Below are 14,123 nucleotides of genomic sequence, written 5' to 3' on the forward strand. Positions count from 1 at the left end.
GTCTACTGTTGTAGGCTTACCCCCCCCCCCCCCCCCAACACACTGGCCCTCGCTCCTGTGCGGCAATATGTCTCGGCGGTTGGTGATGCAGCGAGTCTTACTCATTCCGGGGATCGGGATTTAGGCCCTATACACACTCTAAGCCAGCTGCCACGATAAGGTCGGAGCAACATGAGGGAAGGTGGCTAAAACCTGATGGCATCGCTGCGGCCAATCTCGAGAGGGAGGAACGTGTGGAGGACACCGGAAAAGCAACAGGAACATAAAGTCCGCCACAGAGAGCGGATCGTATGAATTGTAGTCTGGAACTGGATTGCCGCAGGACACGAAAACATGGCAAAGTTGCGGTTCATTCGCCGGGGTACAGTTTGAAATGGTAAAAGCCTTGATACATGACCTATCTTTGTATCCCGCAGAAATGATGATTCTCTGTCGGCCATTCGAAGGACTGCATGGTACCCATCTTTCGATCCCGAAAAACTTTCGAGTGTGGTTCAATTGTTACGTGCTGACAGACAGTGACAAATGGAAGTGAGCCCAACTGTAAAGCACTTCAGTACAATACTACAGATCCATTATTATTCTGCGCCATTTATAATTATTTTTGCACAAAGCTGAGTGGACTATGCAACATCTGGTTACCAAATCAAGGCATACGGTCCTGTATTTGTCAACATTTTAAGACACTGACCCATGTTTGATTTTTTAAAAAAATAAACAAATAAAAGCCTGTTGAAAAGAACCAAACTGTATTTCTTGGATCATAAATCGCTTGAGTAAGTACAGCTCGCCGATACCGCTGTCATGCTCCCCACAGTCCCTTGAAATGAACGCGGTAACAATACACAGATTGTTACAAAAAGAAATAAATAAAAATGCACCCACACGTATGCACAAACACACGCACACCCAACTAGCATCCGCCATCTGGCCTTCCGAGGGGCTCAGATATCTCTGGTGTGTGTGTGTGTGGGTGTGTGTGTGTGTGTGAGCGTGCATATGCATGCGGAGTTTTGAAGTGTTGCACAAACCACCAGGGTGAGTGAGGAGTTACAGTTCACGTCAAATTTTTTTTTTGAAGTGAAAAATGATATTGTGATGAAACCAATCTGCACTCACGCCATTAGCGCAGCTTCACAGCACCCGTCTATGAGGGCAGTACTTTTTACACAACGGCCATCATATTTAGAATGCCGCAGGTACACAAGAAGCAAGCGGGGGAGGGGGGGGGGTCGGCGCCGGGCTTTGCCACGGCCCGCATGGCCGCCTGAGCGCAGCGGAACACCGGCGGTCTTTTCACTTTGAGCAAAATAAGGTTCCATTACGGAACGAGGCCATGTCGGCTGCCCCTGCTCACCGTAATGGCAGGCAACTAACTGTACGTGAGGCACGCAGCGGTACAAAACGGGAGGAAAATGGAATTCTGCATGAGGTGGTCTCAGCAGTGACGCACGCCTGTGGGGAAAATAAACGTGTGTCTTTTGAGCGAGACCACCTGAAGCGGAAAGAACAGTTCAGTGAGATGCTGAACTTCATTTTAATCCGGTAACGAAGGACTCATCCCGGTGCTCTCATGGATTCAGCTCAACGGGTCTGATTTTTTTGTTGTTGTTTTGTTTTTTTACACAGCTAGTAAATTCATACATAAAGCAGTCATTTGAGAATGAGGGATTCGATGGTTCGTCCACCAGTTCAAACCAATCCAGCTTCAATATATTAACGACATTCAGGACATCTGGGCAACTATTTTCCACATCCCAATAATTCCCACATTTTGAAAATCCACACCACTCATGTTAAAAGTCTCAAATTTTCACAATGAAATCCTCAAATTGAAAGCGAATTGGATCCATTTAGCTTTTCCTTCCACATTTCTTGCCTGATTCCAACGTCAGGGTCATTCATTGTCAAGTGGATTTGGATTTGAATGAAATTTGCTGCACTTGTTGATAATGATTGAACAACACAAAATCTAAAATTTTCGGTCAATCGAAGCAGGGATTTCGGGAGCTACGACCCTCCGAATTTCGAAATTGTCGGCAACAGGGGCGTGGCCGCCTTCATTTGAACACTTATATCTCAAGAACTATTCAGTCAAACTTAACAAAACAGGTATTGTTGGAAAAGGGGATTCAACAGAGATTCCAAATCTGTTCACTTGACCTTTTGATGATTTGACCTTGTGGATCATGTGACCAGAACTACATTTGTCATGATATGTATCTCACACACAAAAGTATGTTGCCGTCTAGAGAGAGCCAACTTGGAATCAGTTCTGGTAAAATAAGCCACATGAACGCAGACCTCCGTAAAAGGAACTTCCGTTTGTAACACATCATTCCGAGGGACCGGTTGCGGCTCCTTACCAAACGTTCTGCTACCCAAGTAAATCGGCATCTTAGCTTCGCCATTGATGTCGGATAAGAGAAATCCCGTAATTATACAGTCTTGCTGAATTTCTGCTTGTTTGTCAAACACGCATCCAGCCTTTCTGAAACTCCCATGACCCCCGCCCTCTTCCCGCCGGCCCCTTGCTTGCTTGTCTCACTTTCCACACCCAGTCTACCGCTGTACCATATCCCTGGTCCTTCCCCCAAGCCTTTGGTTCCAGGCCGTTAAATGGGCAGGTTTATTTAAGCCTAATTGGTTTAAGGGCAAACAGAAACAAGCAACGGAGAATTACGACCGTGTCGGGCGAGAACCACACACCATAGAGTGAGTGTGAGCAGGAGGAAGACGTGGGGGTTGGGGAATGGGGTGGGGTGGGGTTTGAGGAAATTGGGGGTGACTGAGTGGGAGAGGGAAAGGCACCAAGGAGATGAATAAGGAGGATACACCAATGCAGATTTTTTCACACTTTTGTATGAATGCCACCCAATAGGGATTGAACGGCAATGTTAATTAAAATTCTCAAAGTGAAATTTAGAAATGTGTGCAGAGTAGTCAGTTTAAGGCCCAATAGATTAGTGCGAGTGATCATAGAACTTTTCAATGCTACGCCCACACGCAGATGCAGGCACACATGCCCCCATTAAAAAAAAAAAAGATGAAAAGAGCAACAGATTGGAGTTCAGATCAGATTTGAACCTGCCCATGGAACAAGCTCGTTTCAATTAGCGACCCAAACAAGGAAATAGCTTTCATCCTTGTTACCGGGGTAACCCCGGGAGCCCCGTCCCTCCCCATCTGTTTCCCAACCTCACCACCTTTTGAAATAGACAACACGCAACCCCTTTTTGCACAGCCTGCACTAATCTGAATAGCATAACTGACCCGTCGCTTCCTCAACTGCATGCAAAGTTGGCAAGCGCGGACACAGAAGCCGCAGTGGAAAGAATTAGACAGTTGGGATCAGATCGTTATTTGTCTTGCTGCATGATAAATTCTTATTTTGACTTCAAAATGAAAGAGCAAGTGCACGATAAAATTGAGAGGAGATACTGTGGATGTCTGACCACGGAAGAGTGTCCCAACGGGTCCCGGGGCGGAAATGAAAAACACATTGAAGAGAGGACACATTAGCTTCTTATGGCAACACTATGGCTTCCTGCGCAGATAAGAGTGCGTGTGGGTGTGTGAGTGAGTGAGAGAAATAAAAGAGGGTGGCCGAGATGCAAAGACAGACTGCGCTGTCGATTGTTATGATACTGAGCGGTGACGGGGAAACGTACGGCCCGTGGGCTTTTAATGGCCTTGCGAGAGCATTTGAAACGGCCTAACACACCACACTGAAACAAAACTTCAGAGGATCACAACCCCCATACGTCAAGATCGATTTCAAATCTCGTTATTGGAGAGATGCACACCCCTAAATATATGCCATCCATCTTCGATGTTGCATCCGATACCATCTGACCTTGAGCGAGCGTCAGGGTGCACCCCAGATCAGTCGCAGCCAATCATAGGGCACATATTGACAAACTTTCCACACTAACATTCACACCTATGAACAATTTAGGATGGTCTATGAACCTAACATGAATTGGTGAGATCATGCAAACTATACACAGGATTCAAAGTCTGAACTACAGAATTGTGGGGAAGGTGTGCTATCCACCAATCCATAATCCATAGTTTTAGTATGTATCATATGATCAAATGAAATGAAAAGCCCCCCCTACCTATTTGTTCGGGTAGGTAAATGTTTGTTTTTTTCCCAAATATTGGTGTACGAGCGAGACATCTCTTTGAAACATTTTCAGCAATGATAAATTGTGGTGCATTCAGGATTTCTGAAAAATATCAGCAATTCTAACATTCTTACGGAAAAGGTGGTCATCCCTATGAAAGCAGGTGATTTCCCAAAGGGACGAAGTACACTACAGAGTGGCAAAACGCAGGTGTTTAAGGTACTCTTGAGCAACTGCATTGAAAAAAACGTTTCAAGCATACACTAAAACGAAGCTGCTGTGATCCACGTGGATGACATCCCAGCATCTCCTGCGTCAAAGTGCAGCAGCGAGCACAAAAACATTCCCAAAGTGTCAAATAGAAGTATCCCCACGGACAACCATTCGCATAAACATCTGTTGTGTTTGTGAGTTTGCTTTACCTTCCATTGCTGAACAAGTGATGAGCATCACGCCAAAGAGCGCAAACAAATCCACGCTCATGGCAAAATGTTGGCTCTCCGCCCGCTTGTCCACCCAAATTGCCAACACTCCCGTGGGGTGCGCCTTCAAGGAATCCTTTGTTTATCAACAGCGGGTACTCCAGCAGATAGCCACAGTGTCGGGAGTCACATTTCAAGGCGTAGTAATCAAAGTGTGTCACAAGGACGCTGTGGACAAGTGTTTCAGGTGGAGCAGGCAGCCGGCTGCGAGTGAGGGGAAAGTGGGGTGAGGGACACGCCGGGGAGGCGAGCGGAGACCCCACATTGCCTGCTCAAAACGCTGCTCTCCGCTCTGTAAGCCAATCAACAGCGGCGACCTGAACTCGCTGCCCAATCAAAAGTATGGCTCCGCCCACCCGGTGCTGTCAAAACACCAAACTTCTTTGACCCACTCGAAGCCGTTTCCGTTGACCTGAAAGGAAGTAGCACCCTCATGTGGATATTTTTTGCTACTACATCCACTAATCACCACTCCTGCGTACCGTATATTTCTTTATAAATGCTCCTAAAACTTTTTTTACCCAATTAGTAGCACTTCGACACATTACAATAAAGACCACCATTATTACAATTTTTAAAATACCGTAAAATTGTACGTCAAAGTTTCAAATAAAAAAATAAATAAAAATGAGGGAATGAAACGACTGATTCTGTATGCAAAGTGCTGATGTGAAGGGAGCAATCAATAGAAAAGAAGATTTAGTTATCATTATTATTATTATTATATGAGTGCGAAGTAGATAGGATGATCGGAGTGGCACTTTTATGTTTGGTACAGTGCTGATACATCGGTGGCTGTTGTATCGGGAGGAACCCCACACAGTCACAGGGAGAACATGTAAACCCTACATATGAGTCAATATTGGAACCCAGAGCTCTTGACTGTGTGAAAAATTATTGTTGTTAATTCTGTTGGAGTGTGTGATGATGGAGTGGGGGAAAGAAGTACATGGCAGATAGTTTGTGGTATTTTATTTTCATTCCACAATGACTGTATAATGCGTTCACCCACCATTTCCACCTTGTTTTACAGATTTCCAATTATGAAGTCGCCCACTTCCTCTTGCATAAATTTCCCATGTTCCCAGAATGCCCCTTAATAGCTTTGGTAAATTAAACCGCTCCTCCAAATGATATTAAACAGCCACTGAACATTATTTCCACCTCTTCGCCCCTTTTTCACTTTTGTTTTTTTTTTTTTGTAAGCATGCACGACTGTACAGATGGTGCATTTAATTGACTTTTTTTTCCCCCCCTGCAGGGACAGAGTACCAGGGTATCACAAAAAGGTGGCCTTTGTCGTCCTGTAATCCATAACACAAACACGTCTCCTGGTCTGCAGGATGTGTTGGTGTGAGATGTATTTTTACCTGCGGCTTCTCAAACTTTGACATTAACTACCACCTCAAAAAAACCCTCCAAAAAAATCTCTTTAAGTACTATACCAAAGTATGTGTACTTTTTTTTTTTTTTTTTTTTTACTTCCCTCCACCGGTGTATAGAGATGATATTGTGCATTGTGCAACATGACAGATCACAGCTTGGCCACTTTGTGCTGTTTTTGACATTGCCCCGTAATAGCCATCTGGCCTTATTTTGTCCGAAACCAGTAGTCATCATGACATCCCCGTGTCATCGCCAACAGGAGCAGCACACAGCAATCTGTTCCTGTTTGCTGTCCACGCCCCAGGGGGCGAAGAGAAAGGAAGAGCACGCAGAAGGTAAGAACAATAACGTCGCTTCCGTTCGCGCGTCCTCATGTACGACACAGACAGATGTGCATACGCAATAACACAAACAGTGCAGTTTGTCGCCCACTAAAACAAGCGCATGGACTTAGTGAGCTCAGTCGCAATAGTGCGCGCGGCCTCCCTGCTCTGTTTTAATTTCTTCCGGGACGGATTCAGAACAAAAAGGACAAGGGCGTTTATTAAAAATGGGAATTTGGCGCCTCGAATGTGATTATATGTTGTATTTGTGTTTATTCACCCTCAGCATCTTGTGAGCTGACCTCACATTTATTGCACTCTTGACCTTAAACGGGCAGCCATCCTCTCCTTCTGCATGACCGCCGCTCATTGACCTTTAGTTTGGCATGGAGCTGTGATTTGCGGTCAGACTCGGACAGAAAATATAAATGTCGCACAACGAATGCCGTTTTGTGATGTACTTTAAAGGGGAAGTCAAACCAAAAATGTTCTTTACAATGATATGTTCCATGCGGCCCCACTCGTCTTCAACGCGGTGCTCTGATTACGATTGCGTTTGTGGAATATGAATTGGGCAGCAAACTCCACCCGTTGTCCATCGCAGGGGTGGGCCATTTTGTCACTTGCTGTCGACTGAAAATGACATCACAGTGTCCAAGGGCTCAAGCTGGCTAACAAATTTGAGATTCACCACGCTCCCGCGTCTTGCCACCCTGCTTCCCTGCACTTCGGTTCTCAACCACCCAAAACGGTAATGATTTCCACACTCATGACTGTAAATGGATTGTGGAGAATATTTTGAATGTTGCAATGGTTTGAATCGGTCAAGAAATGTCAAACTTGCAGGGAATTGGGTCAACTGTCTTTTCGATGCTGGAATTGTGTGGAAAATGTGGGAATTTTCCTGTGACAAATGTAAAATTTTGGTGGAAATGTAAGAATTTGTGTGCAAACTGCAAAATGGTTCAGTACGAGCTGGACAGGTAGAATTTGGAATGGGAACAATGAGATGCTTTTTCCTCCCCAAATATTTTTTTTAATGGTGTAGATTACATGATTCCGGCAATGAACAAGCGAAATGTCAGCGTGAGAAAAAATACACAAATGCACCAACAAGGCAAAGGGAAAACAGATGGTTCCAATTGTGGCTCAACCACACACAAGTGCTCTGATACAAGAAATGAAAATGAAAAGCCAGAGATAGTGCAGGGACCCTTGTGGCAGAGGAGTGCACTACTGTTCCAAGCCTGTTGGGATGCCTGGCCTGGTTTTTATTGGGCATTGGCTTCATCCATCTTCACGAGTCTGGCCACTGGCCATTGACAGTATGAGTAGAGAGCAAAGGATGAATACAGATTTGCTGTGGACCCATGTTACTCAAATAGAAGGTCAGGACTCAGCAGTGCGCCGTGCTTTGCATTTTTTTGGGTCACGACTCAAGAGAGGCTGCAGGAAATAAGTTCATTATGGTGGATGCGTGGAGCATATTTGAAATATTCCAAACCCAGCATGAGGCGAGGCTGTTCAAACTCGAACTCATTTTTTTTTCCACATTTGTTTGCAATGGACAAGAAATGTCCATATATGCTTTTCCAAGCTGTTGTAGATTTAAAAGATTGTAAAAAGTTTGCTGCGTGTGAAGTGAACTCGGCAAGAATAGTAATCCATCAAATGTGAACTCAAATGTTTTGGAATGTATTCTTTGTCTGACATTAATAAATGGATGACTAATTCCCCTATGATTACTATATATATATACACACACACACACACACACACACACACACACACACACACAGTATATTATGGACACACATACATACATCCAATTTCCCTATAATTATCGTTACTTTAAGTTAGTTTTGTAAGCGTGAAATGTGCTTCAGTTAATTTTCACTTTCTAGAAAGCATTTTGTTGGGGTGACAAAAAAAACTTTTTTTCAATTTTAATTTTAGATATTTTGTCACGGGCGGCACGGTGTTCGACTGGTTAGCACGTCCGCCTTACAATGCAGAGGTGCAGGGTTCGATTCTGGCTCCAGCCTACCTGTGTGCAGTTTCCAGGTTGTAGCCTGTGCCTGCGTGGGTTTTCTCCGGGTACTCCGGTTTCCTCCCACATTCCAAAAACATGCATGGCAGGTTAATTGAAGACTCAAAATTGTCCAAGGTATGATTTACTAGTTTTAGGGTGTCCCCCGCCTACTGCCCGAAGACAGCTGGGATAGGCTCCAGCACACCTGCGACCCTTGTGGAGGGTAAGCAAATCCGAAAACGGATGGATGTATATTTTGGCACTTTTCGTTCACGAAAAACTTAGCAGTTGACTCCTGATGTCTCGCTGATAAATAATCCGTCATTCGCTCTAATCACACATGAGGTTATTTAGGGTTATTGTCGCTTCACCTGCTTTGTTTCTGCCAGCGGCGCCATTTAAAAAAAAAAAAAGTTTCCCATTAACCGCACGGCCTGGTGCTCCTTTCGCATTTCAGCGTGTGCCTCCTGCAAACAAAGGGCTTCGACCATGCCAACATTTGACACCAGGCAAATTGTTATTTTTGAATCCATGTTATCATGAGCGGGCCCACCAGAGAGTCTCATAAAGTACATTTTGGAGGTGGACTCGTTAATGAGGAGAAACAAAGCCAACGCTGACAGCTCATCACTTGCTGCTGGCTCCTAGTGACAGGCCATCCCACTCTGTCATCTCCTTGATGCTTTCACAGGGACACTGTGACAACAACATCCCTCTTTCCTACCCCCCCCCCCACCTCTCCCTGCAAAGCTCACATCGACATTGTGGAGCTTTTTCAGCCTTGAGCATACGCAATACATACGGTTCATATGGGTCAAATCCATCTGGCCTTTGTCTGCCATTTACTGATGCCCTGTCATAAGCGGAGTGAGCAGCGCCCAACATATTGGGAATAGAAACGAGAGCAACACTTGGATGTGATCGATGAACACACAGGTGGGGCTGGCGCTTGCTGGAACTGAAGTGAGAGGAAGGAAAGAGTCCTCATCTCAGACAACCACGCAGGCAGTTGTACATGGAACTTTACAGTTCATCACACGACTCAGATTGAAAATAATCTCTTCATTAGATTCATTTTTTGATGGAGCAATGATCCCAAAGCATTGCCCAACGGCTTCAGCATGTGTTAAATGATATCTGGCCACGGCGCACCAATGCACTGATATATATTTATGACAAAGATAATGATCTCCATTCAAGCACAAGAGCAAAACAAACGGCTGGACCTTCTGATATTAACGCTGACCTTTTGGAGACAACTGCAATCCTGGATCAGCAAATCAATAGGTGATACTTGGAGTATAATCGGTCCATCGTAGGCTCACACATCCTAAATGTCACTAACACGCATTGCCATTCAGCACATATGAATAGCAAGCACCATTAATTGCTCCTCAATATTTCCCAAAATGAAACAATAATGCGGAACAAGGGTGAATCCACCCTGAACTGCTTGACAGCCAATCGCGGGGCACATACAAAGACAAACAACATTTCACGCTCACACCCAGGGACAATTTAGAATGTTCCATTCACCCGTCCTCATGATTTTGGTATGTGGGAAGAAACCAGAGTACCTGGAAGAACTCACACAAGCACGGGGAGAACATGCCAAATCCATAGTGGAAGGCCAGAGCCGGAATCGAACCCTGCACCTCTGCACTGTTACGTGCTAAGCAGTCATTCACCGTGGTGCCCCAGCGGGAAATTCCATACGAATAAATGAAAACTCTGTCATCTATCTACACTGAAATGTGAAGCACCGACATAAGATGGGGGCAGTTGATTCAAACGCCTACTAGTTAATGATAATTTCAATTTAGAAAAAAAAAGAATCAACGTAATAATATATCATTTAGACTGCGAATAAATCTGTGGACTCAGCAGTCAACAAAGTAGGACCACCATCATACAAAAACGCCTACAATTTTTAATGTGGGCTTTTGGTGAGGCCACAGCGCCCTCTAGTCCTCAGGATTGAATAGTGCAGTCCAATTTTTACGAGGTCAGGATGGTCAACTTCAACCATGGAGGGGGCCGTAATTTTTCCTCAGCGCTACTCGGGAGCCAACCAGATGTATGATGAAAAAAATAATAATAATGAGGACAAGTTCATATATGTCTGCCTATTTTTAAATTTCAAATGGGGATAGGAACGATCCACTGCTGAACTACAAAAAACAAACACTATGACAATACCTCCAAGCCACACTTGTGTAAACGTTCTCTTGCATAAAACTTCCCATTCAAAGATGGCATTAAAAATTCTGAACAGCAACAACAGGTTCACAACAATTCATTTTATGCAAGTTTTCACAACAATCACTTTACTCAAAGATTTCAACATGATACGACCAAATCTTTGTCGGGCATGTCATTCAAATGAATACGCTTTCTTTCTCACGCACCTGTGTGAGCAGAGGGCAGTAAAGTTGGTACCGGGTACGTCATCTCTTTTCCGGAAACGTCATCTCTGTCAGTCGACGTATTCCGTAACATGAGGTGTAAACTGTAATAGTCCAAAAATTTCACTAGGTGGCAGTGCAGGCATTTGCATACCGTAACCACCTCAGTGTTGCTCAGGGATGTTAGAAGAGGGAGACATCTCAAACAGGCTGGGTAAGGGCTCTCGGGGGCCTGTCTTGGGCACAACACAATTTTGTGCCACATCAGGCCCACTGCTGCTCCCCAGTCGCAGATACATAATATACAGAACACTTAAGTTTTTGTTGCAGCAATTAATCTTCTTTTTCCTAAAATGGGTTTGTTAAAATACATGTATTCATTTCTAAGGTTTGTGTTTTCAGTTACTATAAATCAAATCAAATCAAATATTGAACGCAGTTTTAAAAACAGTATACAGTGCATCAAGTTTAAAATGAATACAAACTATATTTTAAATTGCTGCATTCATTCCAATTAATGACCAATAAAGGTGAATTAAAATACATACACGGCATCTGGCCTATACGCCTCTTTTAAAAATCACATATTGCCCTCGAGCACCGCTGCCGCAATGAAAGAAACAGCACACAAACACACATTGAAAATCTTAGAATGTTTATAATTGACAATTTTAGATACAACAGCAAACAAGACATCTGCATTGTTTTTCTTTTTTCCCAACCTCTTTCCGGCATTTCTCCTCTCCACTGATTTCTCATCAAAACCGAAAGGTAGATAAAAACAAAAAAGCCAAACATGTCGTTGATGTTTCTCATCCCTCCAAATTGAACTCGGTGGAGCATTAAGCTTATTTTAATCCGTGTTTGCAACGCGCCACCTAATTGAAGGTTGAGGCACCGTTACTGATTGAAGATCAGCTTTAAAGCACAAACCATGCTCTCGTTTTGTTCTCACCGTATAGACATCTCGCTGGGCCACGCTCATTTGCATACGCCCATCCTCAAATCAATAAGTCATCTCTAGAGGGTGTCGACTTTGCATACTGGTGGCCTCGTGTCTTTGTGCAGACAACCGACACATGTTGGCCTTATAAAAAAGTGCAGGTTTTCATTAGAAACAAAAAAAAAAGAATGGGTGGCTTTGAGTAGAATCAAAAGGTGAAAGGAGGCAAAGAGAAGCGGGTGAAGAATTTGAGCGCTCACGCTGTGAAGCTGCTAATGTAAAGATGGAAGTGGTATTTGAATTGGAATGTCGCCATCACAGCTGGAGTCCCTTCTCGTTCAAAATAAAGACACAAATGTGTAATTTCACATCCTCATTCTGATTCCTCTCAAGTGCTGCAAAAAAAAAATCCTTATGTTCTTGAATATTGTTTTTTTGTTTTTTTCTTTAGAAAATCTCTTCTTCACAACTGTTTTTAATGTCAAACTTGACCCCAACAAAGTGACAAAGGCAGTCGAAGGCAGAAGTCATTGAACACACAAACACACATCCGTGCTGCACGAACACGCATGACAACTTCCCACTTTCAGAGCTACAATTCAAAAATGTGCTTGTAAAACTTGGACAAAAGTCTTGACGTCTTAACATGGATCTGCAGTATTATCGACACAGGTGCTTTTTTTTGTCCTTTTCATTCTTTCCAGAAAAAAAAACGCTTGTGTTTTGATTACTTCTTTGTTGTGACAATGCCTCTTACACTTTAAAAAAAAAAAAAAATGCATGTGAGGTGCATGTGTGGTTTTGATCCACCTGGGGTCAGCAGCACCACGTCTACGCTGGAGTATCTGTGACTTTGAATGTGTGTGGCTGTAACAGGCATGGCCTGGCCTGTTGACTGATGTGGGACTGGTTAATGAGAAGACAAGAATCAGTGATCTATAAAAGGTGTTTGGCAAAGGCAGTGAAGAATTAGCACATTGTAAACAGAATTGTTAAACCTGGAAATAAACAGACAAAGTGTACTGGCAAGAAGCATTGTTACAACAAATAAATAATCCAAGAGAAACACATTTTAAAACGTTTTTTTTGTTTGTTTTTTGTTTATGTTTAGTTATAGTGGGTAGTCCCCGTGTGCTGCTCAAGCAATGGTGCACTTGAAAAATCAAAGCAACCTCCATCTTGTGTCTCCCACATTTCAGGATCGCATACCATCAATACACCAAATGCAGTGACCCCCCCCCCCCTCCCTGCAAATTCACTTGCTTGCATATGCTGTCCATTACGTGATTTGCTGAAAAAAGTTTTGCTGCCAAGGAACTATGTAGAAGAGAGTTGAGGAGCTTCATTTGGGCAAAAGTAGTGCTTTGGCATCATCTCACTGCCAGGGAACTATATTGAAGTGAGTTGAGGAGCTTCATTTAGGCAAAAGTAGTGCTTTGGAATCATCTCAGCGCCAAGTAACGATAGTGAAGTGAGTTGAGGAGCTTCTTGAAAGCGAAGGTCAAGTACAAGATTTTCTTTGCAACATGTTCTTTGTGCTCCTGCTTGTCGAAACACGGGATTCTGATGAATATGTTTGTTGATTATTTAAGCAGCAGAATCCACTTGTTTGATCCACCTTGGGGGCTGCCATTTTCTGATGTCAATTGCAGTCGACAGTAGGTGGCAGTACAGGACAAAATGGCCGCCCCGTGAGATGGCTAAAAACAGGTGGATTTTGTCAGTCTAATTCTCATCCCACAAACGCAATACTAATCAGAATATTATGTTTAGACTAGTAGAGGCACATAGAACATATTGAAAAAAAAATGGGCGACTTAACTTTAGCGTTAAGACAAAAGCAGTGTTTGGCTGCCTTCTTACAAACTCCTGGGGGGGAGGAGGGAGTCAAATTCACGCGAAGGATAGGGACCCAGCCCTGCCGCGAGTACAGGGGGAACACTGTATTGGGGTAAAACAAAACAAACAAAAAAAAAAAACATCCCTTTTTGAAAATAGAGATTAGAAAAGAACAAAGGATTGACTTCAGGTCAAGAGAATAGAGGGCTGAGGGAGAAGGGCGAAGAAATTTGCGGACAAGTGTTTATTCATTATTTCTCATCTAATTTTTTTTTTAAAAAAAGGGCTATACTGTCCCATATTATTTTGTGATCCGCCATCTAGATTGAATGATAGCGAGGCAAACGAACCATGTGACATTTGTGCAATCAAAAGGTGAAATTACAGTCAGGATGGGTCACGGCATGGATGCACTTTGCAGCTCTGCCCTGCAGCAACGCGACCACAGCGTGCCAGTTTCTGTTCTGCTAGCCAAAATTCTGACCTGTAAAGCCTGTGAGGACGGATGGCCCACAAGTCTGCTGTCATTTGAGAGCTGACCCAAAGGGGTGTTGGATGGGGAGCTGGGGATGGGGTGGGGTGG

The 14,123-nt window shown here is 43.7% G+C and overlaps 2 protein-coding genes across 4 annotated transcripts in view; both read right to left on the reverse strand.

The window, feature by feature from the left end:
* ephb1 (EPH receptor B1) overlaps nucleotides 1-10,819 on the reverse strand; it is a 139,548-nt gene extending 128,729 nt beyond the window's left edge. For 2 of the 3 annotated variants that reach the window (XM_019855894.1, XM_019855891.1), the window contains exon 1: nucleotides 4,553-4,885. In XM_019855894.1, the coding sequence (XP_019711453.1) occupies nucleotides 4,553-4,613 (61 nt within the window). In that variant the 5' untranslated portion in view covers nucleotides 4,614-4,885. Of the gene's footprint in view, nucleotides 1-4,552; nucleotides 4,886-10,761 lie in introns of those variants that run through there. The other variant, XM_019855893.1, reaches the window with a different exon arrangement.
* A 577-nt stretch (nucleotides 10,820-11,396) lies between these two features.
* Nucleotides 11,397-14,123, reverse strand: part of LOC109506871 (glypican-1-like) — a 69,464-nt gene continuing 66,737 nt past the window's right edge. Inside the window, exon 10 of the mRNA XM_019855881.1 lies at nucleotides 11,397-14,123. This exon is cut by the window's right edge and continues 919 nt beyond it. The gene's annotated coding sequence lies outside the window, so the exon portion shown is untranslated.

Source organism: Hippocampus comes, unplaced genomic scaffold, assembly GCF_001891065.2.
Source record: "Hippocampus comes isolate QL1 unplaced genomic scaffold, H_comes_QL1_v1.1 scaffold114, whole genome shotgun sequence".
Classification (NCBI taxonomy): domain Eukaryota; kingdom Metazoa; phylum Chordata; class Actinopteri; order Syngnathiformes; family Syngnathidae; genus Hippocampus; species Hippocampus comes.